The sequence below is a fragment of the Bos grunniens genome, chromosome 18, assembly GCF_055505025.1.
Source record: "Bos grunniens cultivar Pamir isolate PY7600 chromosome 18, Bosgru_T2T1.0, whole genome shotgun sequence".
NCBI lineage: Eukaryota > Metazoa > Chordata > Mammalia > Artiodactyla > Bovidae > Bos > Bos grunniens.
In genome coordinates, this window is record NC_141182.1 from 64,448,749 (window position 1) to 64,462,295 (window position 13,547).

Genomic DNA, 13,547 nt, shown 5'->3' on the forward strand with positions numbered 1-13,547 from the left:
ATGAAGAGCCCAGTTAAGAGATGTTTTAAATTCTTGTGCCACGTGTTTTTTTTTTTTTTTTAGTAATTTAGTTTTTTTCCCCCTTTGGAGTAAACTTCATTTCTGTTGTTCTGTTTGTTTTGGGTTTACAGAAACTTGATTCAGTTCTCACAGATGTATATCTACTCTGTTCTTTTTCGGGGTCTTTTCCATATAGGTTCTCTCGGTGTGTTCAGTAGACTTCCTTCTGCTAGTCAGTAGGTCCTTTTGGATTATCTTTAATAATAGATAGTGTGTATGTGTTAATCCCAACCTCTTAATGTCTCCCTCTACCTTTTATTTTAATTATCATAAATGGGTTTTCTAAGTCCATTTGTAGACAGACCGGTTACTCTTCATTTTTCTATTGATAGACATTTTGGTTGATGCTGTCTATTAATTTGGAAAAGGCAATGGCACCCCACTCCAGTACTCTTGCCTGGAAACTCCCATGGATGGAGGAGCTTGGTAGGCTGCAGTCCATGGGGTCGCTAAGTCGGGCACGACTGAGCGACTTCACTTTCACTTTTCCCTTTCATGCATTGGAGAAGGAAATGGCAACCCACTCCAGTGTTCTTGCCTGGAGAATCCCAGGGACGAGGGAGCCTGGTGGGCTGCTGTCTCTGGGGTCGCACAGACTGAAGTGACTTAGCAGCAGTCTATTAAATATTGTCAATAGTGCTGCCTTGAAAATAGAGTTGCAAGTATCATTTACATTATGATTTTCTCTGGATCTAAGGCAAGGGGTGGGCTTGCCAGATCGTGTGGTGGTTCTATATTTACTGTTTTAAGGAATCTCCACACTGTTTTCCTTCCTGGCTGCACCCACCCATTTCCCTCCGTGCCCACACCGTAGGCAGACTCCCTGTTCCCCTCACCCTCGGCAGCACTGAATCTTTGCAGATCTTTCGGAGGATGGCCATTCTGAACAGTGTAAGTTGAAACGTTGCTGCGGTTTTGATTGCCATTTCTCTAACAGTGACACTGAGCATCTTTCATGGGCTTTATGGCCATTTGGATGCCTTTTTAAGACAAAGGTCTATTTATACCTCTGGCCTGTTTTTCTATTGAGTTGACTGTTTTATGATACTAAGCTGAATGAACTATTTGTTTGTTTCGAGATGAATAAATTGTTCTTAAATTTTGTCATAACCATTTTTCCCCATTTGAGGGTTGTCTTTTTCTTTCATTTAGAGTTTCCCTTGCTGTGGAAAAGCTTTTGAGGTTACTTTTATTGAGTTTTGTTATTTTTCATTTTTCTAAGAGTGAAACCAAGAAGTTGCTGTAATTGATTTTAAAACCTGTTCTGCCCATATTTTCCTCAAGAAGTTTAGAGTATCCGTCCCTCCATTTAGCTCTTTAATATATTTGGAGTTTCTTTTCTGTATAAGGTTAGGGAGAGACATAATTTTATTCACTTTCCCCTTGTTTAAGAAATCTCCATGCTGTCCTCTGTTCTGGCTGTTAATTTACATTGCCACCATCAATATAGGAGAATTCATTTTTCCCCAAAACCTCTCCACAGTTTACTGTTGGCAGAGTTTTTTTTTAAGGTGGAAAGAGTATTTTATTTTATTTTTAAATTGATTTATTTATTTTAATTGGAGGCTAATTACTTTACAACATTGTAGTGGTTTTTTGCCATCTTTTGACATGAATCAGCCATGGGTGTACATGTGTTCCCCATCCTGAACGCCCCTCCCACCTCCCTCCCCATCCCATCCCTCAGGGTCATCCCAGTGCACCAGCCCTGAGCACCCTGTCTCATGCATCGAACCTGGACTGGCAATCTATTTCACATATGATAATATACATGTTTTAATGCTACTCTCTCAGATAATCCCACCCTCACCTTCTCCCACAGAGTCCAAAAGTCTGTTCTTTACATCTGTATCTCTTTTGCTATCTTGCATATAGGGTCATAGTTACCATCTTTCTAAATTCCATATATATGCTTTAGTATCCTGTATTGGTATTTTTCTTTCTGACTTACTTCACTCTGTATAATAGGTTCCAGTCTCATCCACCTCCTTAGAACTGATTCAAATGTGTTCTTTTTAATAGCTGAGTAATATTCCATTGTGTATATGTACTACAGCTTTCTCATCCATTCGTCTGTCAATGGACATCTAGGTTGCTTCCATGTCCTGGCTATTATAAACAGTGCTGCAATGAACACTGGGGTACACGTGTCTCTTTCAATTCTGGTTTCCTCAGTGTGTATGCCCAGCAGTGGGATTTCTGGGTCATATGGCAGTTCTATTTCCAGTTTTTTAAGGAATCTCCACACTGTTCTCCATAGTGACTATACTCGTTTGCATTCCCAACAGTGTAAGAGGGTTCCCTTTTCTCCACACCCTCTCCAGCATTTATTGTTTGTAGACTCTTTGATAGCAGCCATTCTGACCAGCATGAGATGGTACATCTTTGTGGTTTTGATTTGCATTTCTCTGATAGTGAGTGATGTTGAACATCTTTTCATGTATTTGTTAGCAATCTGTATGTCTTCTTTGGAGAAATGTCTGTTTAGTTCTTCGCCCATTTTTTGATTGGGTCATTTATTTTTCTGGTATTGAACTGTGAGCTGCTTGTATATTTTTGAGATTAATTCTTTGTCAGTTGCTTCATTTGCTATTATTTTCTCCCATTCTGAAGGCTGTCTTTTCACCTTGATTATAGTTTCCTTTGTTGTGCAAAAGCTTTTAAGTTTAATTAGGTCCCATTTGTTTATTTTTGCTTTTATTTCCAATATTCTGGGAGGTGGGTCATAGAGGATCCTGCTGTGATGTATGTCGGAGAGTGTTTTGCCTATGTTCTCCTCTAGGAGTTTTATAGTTTCTGGTCTTAGGTTTAGATCTTTAATCCATTTTGAGTTTATTTTTGTGTATGGTGTTAGAAAGTGTTCTAGTTTCATTCTTTTACAGTGGTTGACCAGTTTTCCCAGCACCACTTGTTAAAGAGATTGTCTTTTCTCCATTGTATATTCTTGCCTCCTTTGTCAAAGATAAGGTGTCCATAGGTGCCTGGGTTTATCTCTGGGCTTTCTATTTTGTTCCATTGATCTATATTTCTGTCTTTGTGCCAGTGCCATACTGTCTTGATGACTGTAGCTTTGTAGTATAGTCTGAAGTCAGGCAGGTTGAATCCTCCAGTTCCATTCTTCTTTCTCAAGATTACTTTGGCTATTTGAGGTTTTTTTTTGTATTTCCACACAAATTGTGAAATTCTTTGTTCTAGTTCTGTGAAAAATACCATTGGTAGCTTGATAGGGATTGCACTGAATCTATAGATTGCTTTGGGTAGTATATGCATTTTCATATTCCTCCATCATTTGTGTCCTCTTTGATTCTTCCACGAGTGTTTATAGTTTTCTATATATAGGTCTTTCGTTTCTTTATGTACATTTATTCCTAAGTATTTTATTCTTTTTGTAGCAATGGTGAATGGAATTATTTCCTTAATTTCTCTTTCTGTTTTCTCATTGTTAGTGTATAGGAATGCAAGGGATTTCTGCATATTAATTTTATATCCTGCAAGTTTACTATATTCATTGATTAGCTCCAGTAATTTTCTGGTGGAGTCTTTAGGGTTTTCTATGCAGAGGATCATGTCATTGCAAACAGTGAGTTTTACTTCTTCTTTTCCAATCTGGATTCCTTTTATTTCTTTTTCTTCTCTGATTGCTGTGGCTAAAACTTCCAAAACTATGTTGAATAGTAGTGGTGAGAATGGGCACCCTTGTGTTGTTCCTGACTTTAGGGGAAATGCTTTCAGTTTTTCACCATTGAGGATAATGTTTGCTGTGGGTTTATCATATATGGCTTTTATTGTGTTGAGGTATGTTCCTTCTATGCCTGCTTTCTGGCTCACAAATCTACAGCATCTCTCTTCATAACAGCCCATTTCCAAGAGAATTTGGGTTTGCCAGTGTCTGAGTTCCCAATACACTGTGAACATATTCCCAATATTGTATACTATGTGTCTTTGCAGGAATCAGGATGTCGATAAACTTTGTCTCTCTGCAGATGGAGAGGTCCCTGGAGTTGGGCAACATGACGAGGGTCCAGGAATTCATCTTGCTGGGCTTGTCTACAAGCCCAGAAACAAGGGAAGTCCTGTTTGCCGTCTTCCTGACCCTCTACCTGCTGACCCTCCTGGAGAACGCCCTCATCGTCTTCCTCGTCTGCAGCCACACCGAGCTCCACAAGCCCATGTACTTCTTCCTGGGCAACCTCAGCTGCCTGGAGATGTGCTACGTGTCGGTGACCATGCCCAGCCTGCTCGCGGGGCTTTGGACGGGACCCTACCATGTGCCCTTCACAGCCTGCATGACCCAACTCTTCTTCTTCATCACCCTCATCTGCACAGAGTGCACCCTCCTGGCCTCCATGGCCTGTGACCGCTACGTGGCCATCTGCCGCCCACTGCACTACCTGCTGCTCATGCGGCCCCAGGTCTGCCTGGGCTTGGCCGGGACTTCGTGGCTTGGTGGGCTGCTGGTCTCGGTGGCCAAGACAGCGTGCATCGCCAGCCTGTCCTACTGCGGCCCCAACGTCCTCAACCACTTCTTCTGTGACGTCTCCCCGCTGCTCAACCTGTCCTGCACCCACGTGGCCCTGACCGAGCTGGTGGACTTCCTCTCCGCCATCGTCATCTTCTGCGGGACGCTGCTTGTCTCCCTGGCCTCCTACTCGGCCATCGGGGTGACGGTGCTCCGCATGCCTTCGGCCGCCGCCCGGCGCAAGGCCTTCTCCACCTGCGCCTCCCACCTGGTGGTGGTGGGCATCTTCTACTTGGCAGCCCTCTTCATCTACTGCCGCCCCAGCCGCATCAGATCCATGGACCTCAACAAGCTGCTGTCCGTCGTCTACACGGTGGCCACGCCCATGTGCAATCCGGTCATCTACTGCCTGCGGAACAGGGAGGTCCATGCAGCCCTGCTCAGAACTCTCCGCTGGACTTGATCCTGGCCTTGGGAAGTTAGACCCCTCCTCATGTCCCGAATGAAGGCAACTTTTTCACTCTCCTGTATCACCCTCATCAAGAGGCTCTTTAGTTCCTCCTCACTTTTTGCCTTTAGAGTGGTATCATCTGAGAGTCCCTTGGACTGCAAGGAGATCCAACTAGTCCATCCTAAAGGAAATCAAACCTGAATATTCATTGGAAGGACTGAAGCTGAAGCTCCAATACTTTGGCCACCTGATGCAAAGTGTTGACTCACTGGAAAAGACCCTGATGCTGGGAAAGATTGCAGGCAAAAGGAGAAGGGGGTTCCAGAGGATGAGATGGATAGCTAGCATCACCCACTCAATGTACATGAATTTGAGTAAGCTCTGGAAGATAGTGGAGGATAGAGGAACCCGGGGGGCTATAGTCCATGGGGTCTCAGAGAGTCCAACAAATCTAGGGACTGAAGAACAACGTGTTTTAATTTAAATGTTTCATGATTCCAAATGCCATAATATCAAAGGCAAGTAAAATGCTGGAGAAATAGATTTCCCACCTAGTAGACATTAGCAATCAATATATACTTTTCAATATATACTGATTGCTATTGATTGATTATTATAGCAATCAATAGCAAACTCTGAATTACCCTTTGAAAAGTGAGCAGTGTCCACAAGAAAGCAGGTCATCAAAGATGAGCTGTCATTGACTGGCAACTCACATGACTAGATGCTTAAATTTACTAGTAAAGGGAGAAATGCAGGTTTAACAACCCCATCAGTTTATTCCTAGAAAACTGACAAATATCTCCCCAGTCTTTCTGTATGTTCCGACATGTAGAAATAGATAATACATACAATGATATTCTTTACATCTTTGTAATAAAAAAACAGAAACAACCTAAGTGTCCATCAAAAGTGAATGGATAAAATACATTATACTACATTCATCTGAAGTGAACACTGGGCTATAAAATGAATAGAAACAGATTTTTAGTATTCTCTCAAAAAATTTTTTGACCACACTCTGCAGTAGGTGGGACCTTAGTCCCCTCACCAGGGATCCAACCTGTGGCCACTGCATTGGAAGACAGAGTCTTAACCTCTGGACTACCAGGGAGTCCCAGGAGATAGATTTTTATGTTTGATATGCAAATATGGCTGAGATACATATGCTAAATAAAAATCATGACAAACAACTATGGGTTTTGTTAGTTTCATTCTTTCTTTGTTGACCATTATTTTGATATAATTTCAGACTTACAGAAAAGTTGCAAGGGTGCTTAACACTGTAATATATTTGATGTGGTGCTGTCACAAATTGTATATTCCTCCATTTGCTTACCCCCTTTTTCTCCCCATCACCCCCATTTATTTCTTTCAAAATGATTTGAACGTGGTTTAGAGACATTGTGCCTTTTTACTCATATACGCTTTAGTGTTTATTTCCTAAGAACAAGGATATTATTTTGCAGTTTGGAGCAGAGGAATTAACTGACTTCTAACCTATACCTCTTTGAAAATCAACTCTATTAACTAGTGCTTAATATTTGTTTTCAGCTGTCTGTATATAAAATTTATGTACAGTGATATTCACAAATATTAAATGTTCAAGTCAATATTTTTTTTGACAAATGTGTATATCACCACCTCCATCAATATAAAGGGCATTTTTTGCCCCCAAAGTTCCCTTGTGCCCCTTTTCTGTTAGTTCTGTCAGAGGTAATCACTTTGGCTTTTTTTTTTTAATCATCAATTAGTTCTTACCTGTGCTAGAATTTCATATAAATGGAGTCCAGACATGGAAGCAACCTAGATGTCCATTGGCAGATGAATGGATGAGAAAGCTGTGGTACGTATACACGATGGAATATTACTCAGCTATTAAAAAGAATGTATTTGAATCAGTTCTAATGATGTGGATGAAACTGGAGCCTATTATACATTGTGAAGTAAGTCAGAAAGAAAAACACCAATACAGTATATTAACACATATATATGGAATTTAGAAAGATGGTAACGGTGACCCTATATACGAGACAGCAGAAGAGACACAGATGTAAAGAATAGACTTTTGGACTCTGTGGGAGAAGGCGAGGGTGGGATTATTTGAGAGAATAGCATTGAAACATGTATATTACCATATGTGAAATATGCAGGTTCGATGCATGAGACTGGGTGCTCAGGGCTGGTGCACTGGGATGACCCTGAGGGATGGGATGAGGAGGGAGGTGGGAAGAGGGTTCAGGATGGGGGACACATGTACACCCATGGCTGATTCATGTCAATGTAGGCCAAAAACCACTACAATATTGTAATTAGCCTCCAATTAAAATAAATAAATAAAATTTAAAAACCTTGGTAAATTTTAAAAAGTTGAAATCACTTCAAGCATCTTTTCTGATCACAATGTGGTAAGATTAGATGTCAGTTACAGGAAAAAGATTATTAAAAATACAAACATATGGAGGCTAAACAACATGCTTCTGAATAACCAACAAATCACAGACGAAATAAAAAATGAAATAAAAATATGCATAGAAACAAATGAAAATGAAAACACAACAACCCAAAACCTATGGGATTCAGTAAAAGCAGTGCTAAGGGGAAGGTTTATAGCAATACAAGCTTAACTCATGAAATAAGAGAAAAATAAAATAAATAACCTAACTTTACACCTAAAGCAACTACAAAAAGAAGAAACGAAGAACCCCAGGGTTAGTAGAAGGAAAGAAATCATAAAATTTAGGGCAGAAATAAATGAAAAAGAAACAAAGGAAACTATATCAAAAAGCAACAAAACTAAAAGCTGGTTCTTTGAGAAGATAAATAAAATAGACAAACCATTAGGCAGACTCATCAAGAAAAAAGAAGAAGAATCAAATCAAGAAAATTAGAAATGAAAATGGAGAAATCACAACAGACAACACAGAAATACAAAGGATGATGAGAGGCTACTATCAGCAACTATATGCCAATAAAATGGACAACTTGGAAGAAATGGACGAATTCTTACAAAAGTATAACCTTCCAAAACTGAACCAGGAAGAAATAGAAAATCTTAACAGACCCATGATGAGCATGGAAATTGAAACTGTAATCAAAAATCTTCCAACAAACAAAAGCCCAGGACCAGATGGCTTCACAGGTGAATTCTACCAAAAATTTAGAGAAGAGCTAACACCTATCCTACTCAAACTCTTCCAGAAAATTGCAGAGGAAAGTAAACTTCCAAACTCATTCTATGAGGCCACTAACACCCTAATACCAAAACCAGACAAAGATGCCACAAAAAGGGAAAACTATAGGTCAATATCACTGATGAACATACATGCAAAAATCCTTAACAAAATTCTAGCAAACAGAATCCAACAACACATTAAAAAGATCATACACCATGACCAAGTGGGCTTTATCCCAGGGATGCAAGGATTCTTCAATATTCACAAATCAATCAATGTGATACACAACATTAACAAATTGAAAGATAAAAACCATATGATTATCTCAATAGATGCAGAGAAAGCCTTTTACAAAATTCAACATCCATTTATGATAAAAAAAAAAAACCCTCCAGAAAGCAGGCATAGAAGGAACATACCTCAACATAATAAAAGCCATATATGATAAACCCACAGCAAACATTATCCTCAATGGTGAAAAACTGAAAGCATTTCCCCTAAAGTCAGGAACAACACAAGGGTGCCCATTCTCACCACTACTATTCAACATAGTTTTGGAAGTTTTAGCCACAGCAATCAGAGAAGAAAAAGAAATAAAAGGAATCCAGATTGGAAAAGAAGAAGTAAAATTCACTGTTTGCAGATGACATGATCCTCTGCATAGAAAACCCTGAAGACTCCACCAGAAAATTACTGGAGCTAATCAATGAATATAGTAAATTTTCAGGATATAAAACTAACACACAGAAATCCCTTGCATTCCTATACACTAATAATGAGAAAACAGAGAAATTAAGGAAACAATTCCATTCACCATTGTGACAAAAAGTATAAAATACTTAGGAATAAATCTAACTGAAAAAACAAAAGACCTATACATAGAAAATTATAAAACACTGGTGAAAGAAATCAAAGATGACAGAAATAGATGGAGAAATATACCGTGTTCATGAATCAGAAGATTCAATATAGTGAAAATGAGTATACTACCCCAAGCAATCTATAGATTAAATGCACTCTCTATCAAGCCACCAATGGTATTTTTCAGAGATCTATAACAAATAATTTCACAATTTGTGTGGAAATACAAAAAACCTTGAATAGCCAAAGTAATCTTGAGAAAGAAGAATGGAACTGGAGGAATCAACCTGCCTGACTTCAGACTATACTACAAAGCTACAGTCATCAAGACAGTATGGTACTGGCACAAAGACAGAAGTATAGATCAATGGAGCAAAATAGAAAGCCCAGAGATAAATCCATGCACCTATGGACACCTTATCTTTGACAAAGGCGGTGAGAATATACAATGGAGAAAAGACAATCTCTTTAACAAGTGGTGCTGGGAAAAGTGGTCAACCACTTGTGAAAGAATGAAACTAGAACACTTTCTAACACCATACACAAAAGTAAACTCAAAATGGACTAAAGATCTAAATGTAAGACAAGAAACTGTAAAACTCCTAGAGGAAAACACAGGCAAAACACTCTCCGACATAAATCACAGCAGGATCCTCTATGCCCACCTCCCAGAGTAATGGAAATAAAAGCAAAAATAAATGGGACCTACTTAAACTTAAAAGCTTTTGCACAACAAAGGAGACTATAATCAAGGTGAAAAGACAGCCTTCAGAATGGGAGAAAATAATAGCAAATGAAGCAGCTGACAAAGAATTAATCTCAAAAATATACAAGCAGCTCATGCAGCTCAATTCCAGAAAAATAAATGACCCAATCGAAAAATGGGCCAAAGAACTAAACAGACATTTCTCCAAAGAAGACATACAGATGGCTAACAAACACATGAAAAGATGTTCAACATCACTCATTATCAGAGAAATGCAAATTAAAACCACAATGAGGTACCATGTCACGCTGGTCAGAATGTCTGCTATCAAAGAGTCTACAAACAATAAATGCTGGAGAGGGTGTGGAGAAAATGGAACCCTCTTACACTGTTGGTGGGAATGCAAACCAGTATAGCCACTATGGAGAACAGTGTGGAGATTCCTTTAAAAACTGGAAATAGAACTGCCTTATGACCCAGCAATCCCACTGCTGGGCATACACACCAAGCAAAGCAGAACTGAAAGAGACACGTGTACTCCAGTGTTCATTGCAGTGCTGTTTACAATAGCTAGGACATGGAAGCAACCTAGATGTCCACTGGCAGACGAATGGATGAGAAAGCTGTAGTACATATACACAATGGAATATTACTCAGCTGTTGAAAAGAATGCATTTGAATCAGTTTTAATGAGGTGGATGAAACGGGAGCCTATTATACAGTGAAGTAAGTCAGAAAGAAAAACACCAATACAGTATACTAACGCATATATATAGAATTTAGAAAGATGGCATTGATGACCCTATATGCGAGATAGCAAAAGAGACATAGATGTAAAGAACAGACTTTTGGACTCTGGGAGAAGGCGAGGGTGGGATGATTTGAGAGAATAGCATTGAAACATATTACATACATACAAGTATATTACCATATTTGAAATAGATCACCAAGTTCGATGCATGAGACAGGGTGCTCAGGGCTGGTGCACTGGGATGACCCTGAGGGATGAGATAGGGAAGGAGGTGGGAGGGCGGTTCATGATGGGGGACACATGTACACCTGTGGCTGGTTCATGTCAATGTATGGCAAAACCACTGGAGGTAAGTAATTAACCTCCAATTAAAATAAATAATTTTTTAAGTAAAAAAATAAATCGAGTCTAGAGTATACACTTGTTTGTATATGACGTCTTCAGACCACAGGGTTTGTACCCAGAGCAACTGGAAACTATACAAATATTTATTTAAAGATTTTTTTAATGTGGACCATTTTAAAGTGCTTACCGAATCTGATGCAATATCGCTTCTGTTTTATGATTTGGGTTTTCTTGGCTGCAATGCATGTTAGTTCCCCAACTGGAGAACAAACCCCTGCCCCCTTTGTTGGAAGCTTGGAGTCTTAGTCACTGGACCAGGGAAGTCCTGTCAAAAATATTTCTTGGGCAATAGAGAGGCTTAGAGGGAGAGGATATATATATATACAAAACTGTGACTGATTCTGCGTGATGTCCTGCAAGACCACCGCAACACTGTAAAGCAATTATCCTCTAATAAAAGCAATTCTTGCTTATCGACTGCAGCATAATGTGGACTGATGGTCTTACCACTCATGAAAAAATGCTCTGCTAGAATTATGAACACACTACTTCTGAGTCTATTTTATTTGATTGCACAAAAGGGGAAAATAAAAATAATAAAAAAACAATAAATTGATAGTACTTCCTCCAAATATGCACCCTTCATTCCAGGATGGATAGTAGACCTACTTGGCAGGGAGTCAAAGGCATAGAGGCTTCCCAGGTGGCTCAGAGGTAAAGAATCTGCCTGCCAGTGAAGGAGACGTGGTTGGATCCCAGGGTTGGGAAGATCCCCTGGAGAAAGAAATGGCAACCCACTCCAGCATCCTTGCCTAGGAAGTCCCATGGACCAAGGAGCCTGGGGGGCTACAGTCCAGGGGGTCACAAAAGAGTGGGACATGACCTCATGACTCAACAACAATAACAACAACAGCAGCGGCCAAGTTGTGTCCAACTCTTTGAGGTCCCATGGAGGGTAGCCTGCTACCAGAAAAAAAAGTCTTTCCTCTTAATAAGATTTCTTTGGGGTGCAAGACACTGGCTGGGTGCCTCAGAGACTATTTTGGACTTAATCCTCACGGCAACCTGAAGGAGTCAGGGTTATTATCCCGTACTGAAGATAAAGACATGAGGCTCAGAGCTTTTGTCAGAGAGAGCTTAAGTCAGAGAGAGCCCGGGCTACACCCGGATTCTAATTCCAAAGCCCTTCTGTTAACCTGAACAACAGTATATTTACTGAGGCTCATAAAATAAGTGTATTAGGTTGACACTAGCAATAAAAATCACACGGCACAGAACACAAGAGAAAATCTTTAGAGGACTCAGAGTAAGGGTAAGTGTTTGTTGTTAAATTTCCCTCCCTTTCTCTCTGTCTGTGTTTGTGATTTTGACTTGAGTTTCACAATGTGAAATGTATTTCTTATTGTGGGCCATGGTAAAAACACTAGATTATGCTGCACCTAAATTCCTTCATGCAAAGATAGGTAATAAATGAAAGCTATCATCATACACTATCTTTTTTATTCCTGATGCAAGTATTATTATCCTAAGTAATAGGTAAGTTGGGGGCTTCCCAGGTGGCTCAGTGGTAAAGAATCCACCTGCAATGCAGGAGACCTGGGTTCAGTTCCTGGGTCGGGAGGCTCCCCCGGAGAAGGGAATGGCAACCCACTCCAGTATTCTTGTTTGAGAAATCCATGGACAGAGGAGCCTGGCCGGCTACAGTCCATGGGGTCAAAAGAGTCGGACACGCCTGAGCAACTGAACAGCAGTAGCAATAGGTAAATGAGGCTTGGAGAGATTAAGAACCTTACAGTTAGTCAAAATTAGAAAGACAAATATCGTATATTAAGGCGTATATATGGAATCTAGAAAGAAGGCTGATGAACCTATCTGCAGGCAGCAATGGACACACAGACATAGAGAGCAGATTTGTGGACATAGCCGGGCAAGGAGAGGGTGGGAAGAACTGAGAGAGGAGCACTGAAGGCGCTGTAAAATAGGTAGCTGGCGGCAGTCGCTGTATGACAGGGAGGTGGGTGGGACGGGGGTGGGGAGGGAGGCTCAGGAGGGAGGGACATGTGTACACTTAGCACTGATTCACACTGTGGTACAGCAGAAACTAACACAACATTGTAAAGCCATTATGCGCCAATAAAAAATTAACATACATAAAACTGATATTTTGGTGTATAGTTACATGAATTTTAACACATGTAGAAGGTCTTTTTTATGCATGACTTTTGTATAAATAGTGAGTAGATGCAAAAGAAAATACGCAACCCAGGAGTACAGTATAAAAATAACAAAGCAGTGAGTCCCTTGTACTCAGGGAATCAGAAGCACATCTAACATCATGCTCCTTTATAGGGGCTTCCCAGGTGACGCTAGTGGTAAAGAACCTGCCTGCCAATGCAAGAGGCATAAAGAGATACGGGTTCGAGCCCTGGGCCGGGAAGATCCCCTGGAGGAGGGCAACCCACTCCACTGACCTTGCCTGGAAAATCCCATGGACAGAGGAGCCTGGCAGGGTACAGTCCACGGGGTCGCAAAGAGTCAGATACGACTGAAGTGACTTAGCACGCATGCACTCCTTTATAGAAAAAGATCACAATTCACTTTTCAGTTCTATTATTGGATACTTGGAATGTTTACATTCTCTTTTTTGCTAGTAAAATTGTGTTGCTATGAACATTACTCTGGAAGTATATATATGCTTGGAAACAGTTTCTGGGGCATAGTCATGTCTTAACACCTAC

The 13,547-nt window shown here is 40.3% G+C and overlaps 1 protein-coding gene across 1 annotated transcript; it reads left to right on the forward strand.

Moving 5' to 3' along the window:
• The first annotated feature begins 3,680 nt into the window (after nucleotides 1–3,680).
• Nucleotides 3,681–5,071, forward strand: LOC147354784 (olfactory receptor 6Z7-like). Its single transcript, XM_086354918.1, has one exon. The coding sequence runs from the start codon at nucleotides 4,017–4,019 to the stop codon at nucleotides 4,980–4,982; it is 966 nt and encodes a 321-aa protein (XP_086211044.1). The 5' UTR covers nucleotides 3,681–4,016; the 3' UTR covers nucleotides 4,983–5,071.
• Nucleotides 5,072–13,547: the final 8,476 nt, after the last annotated feature.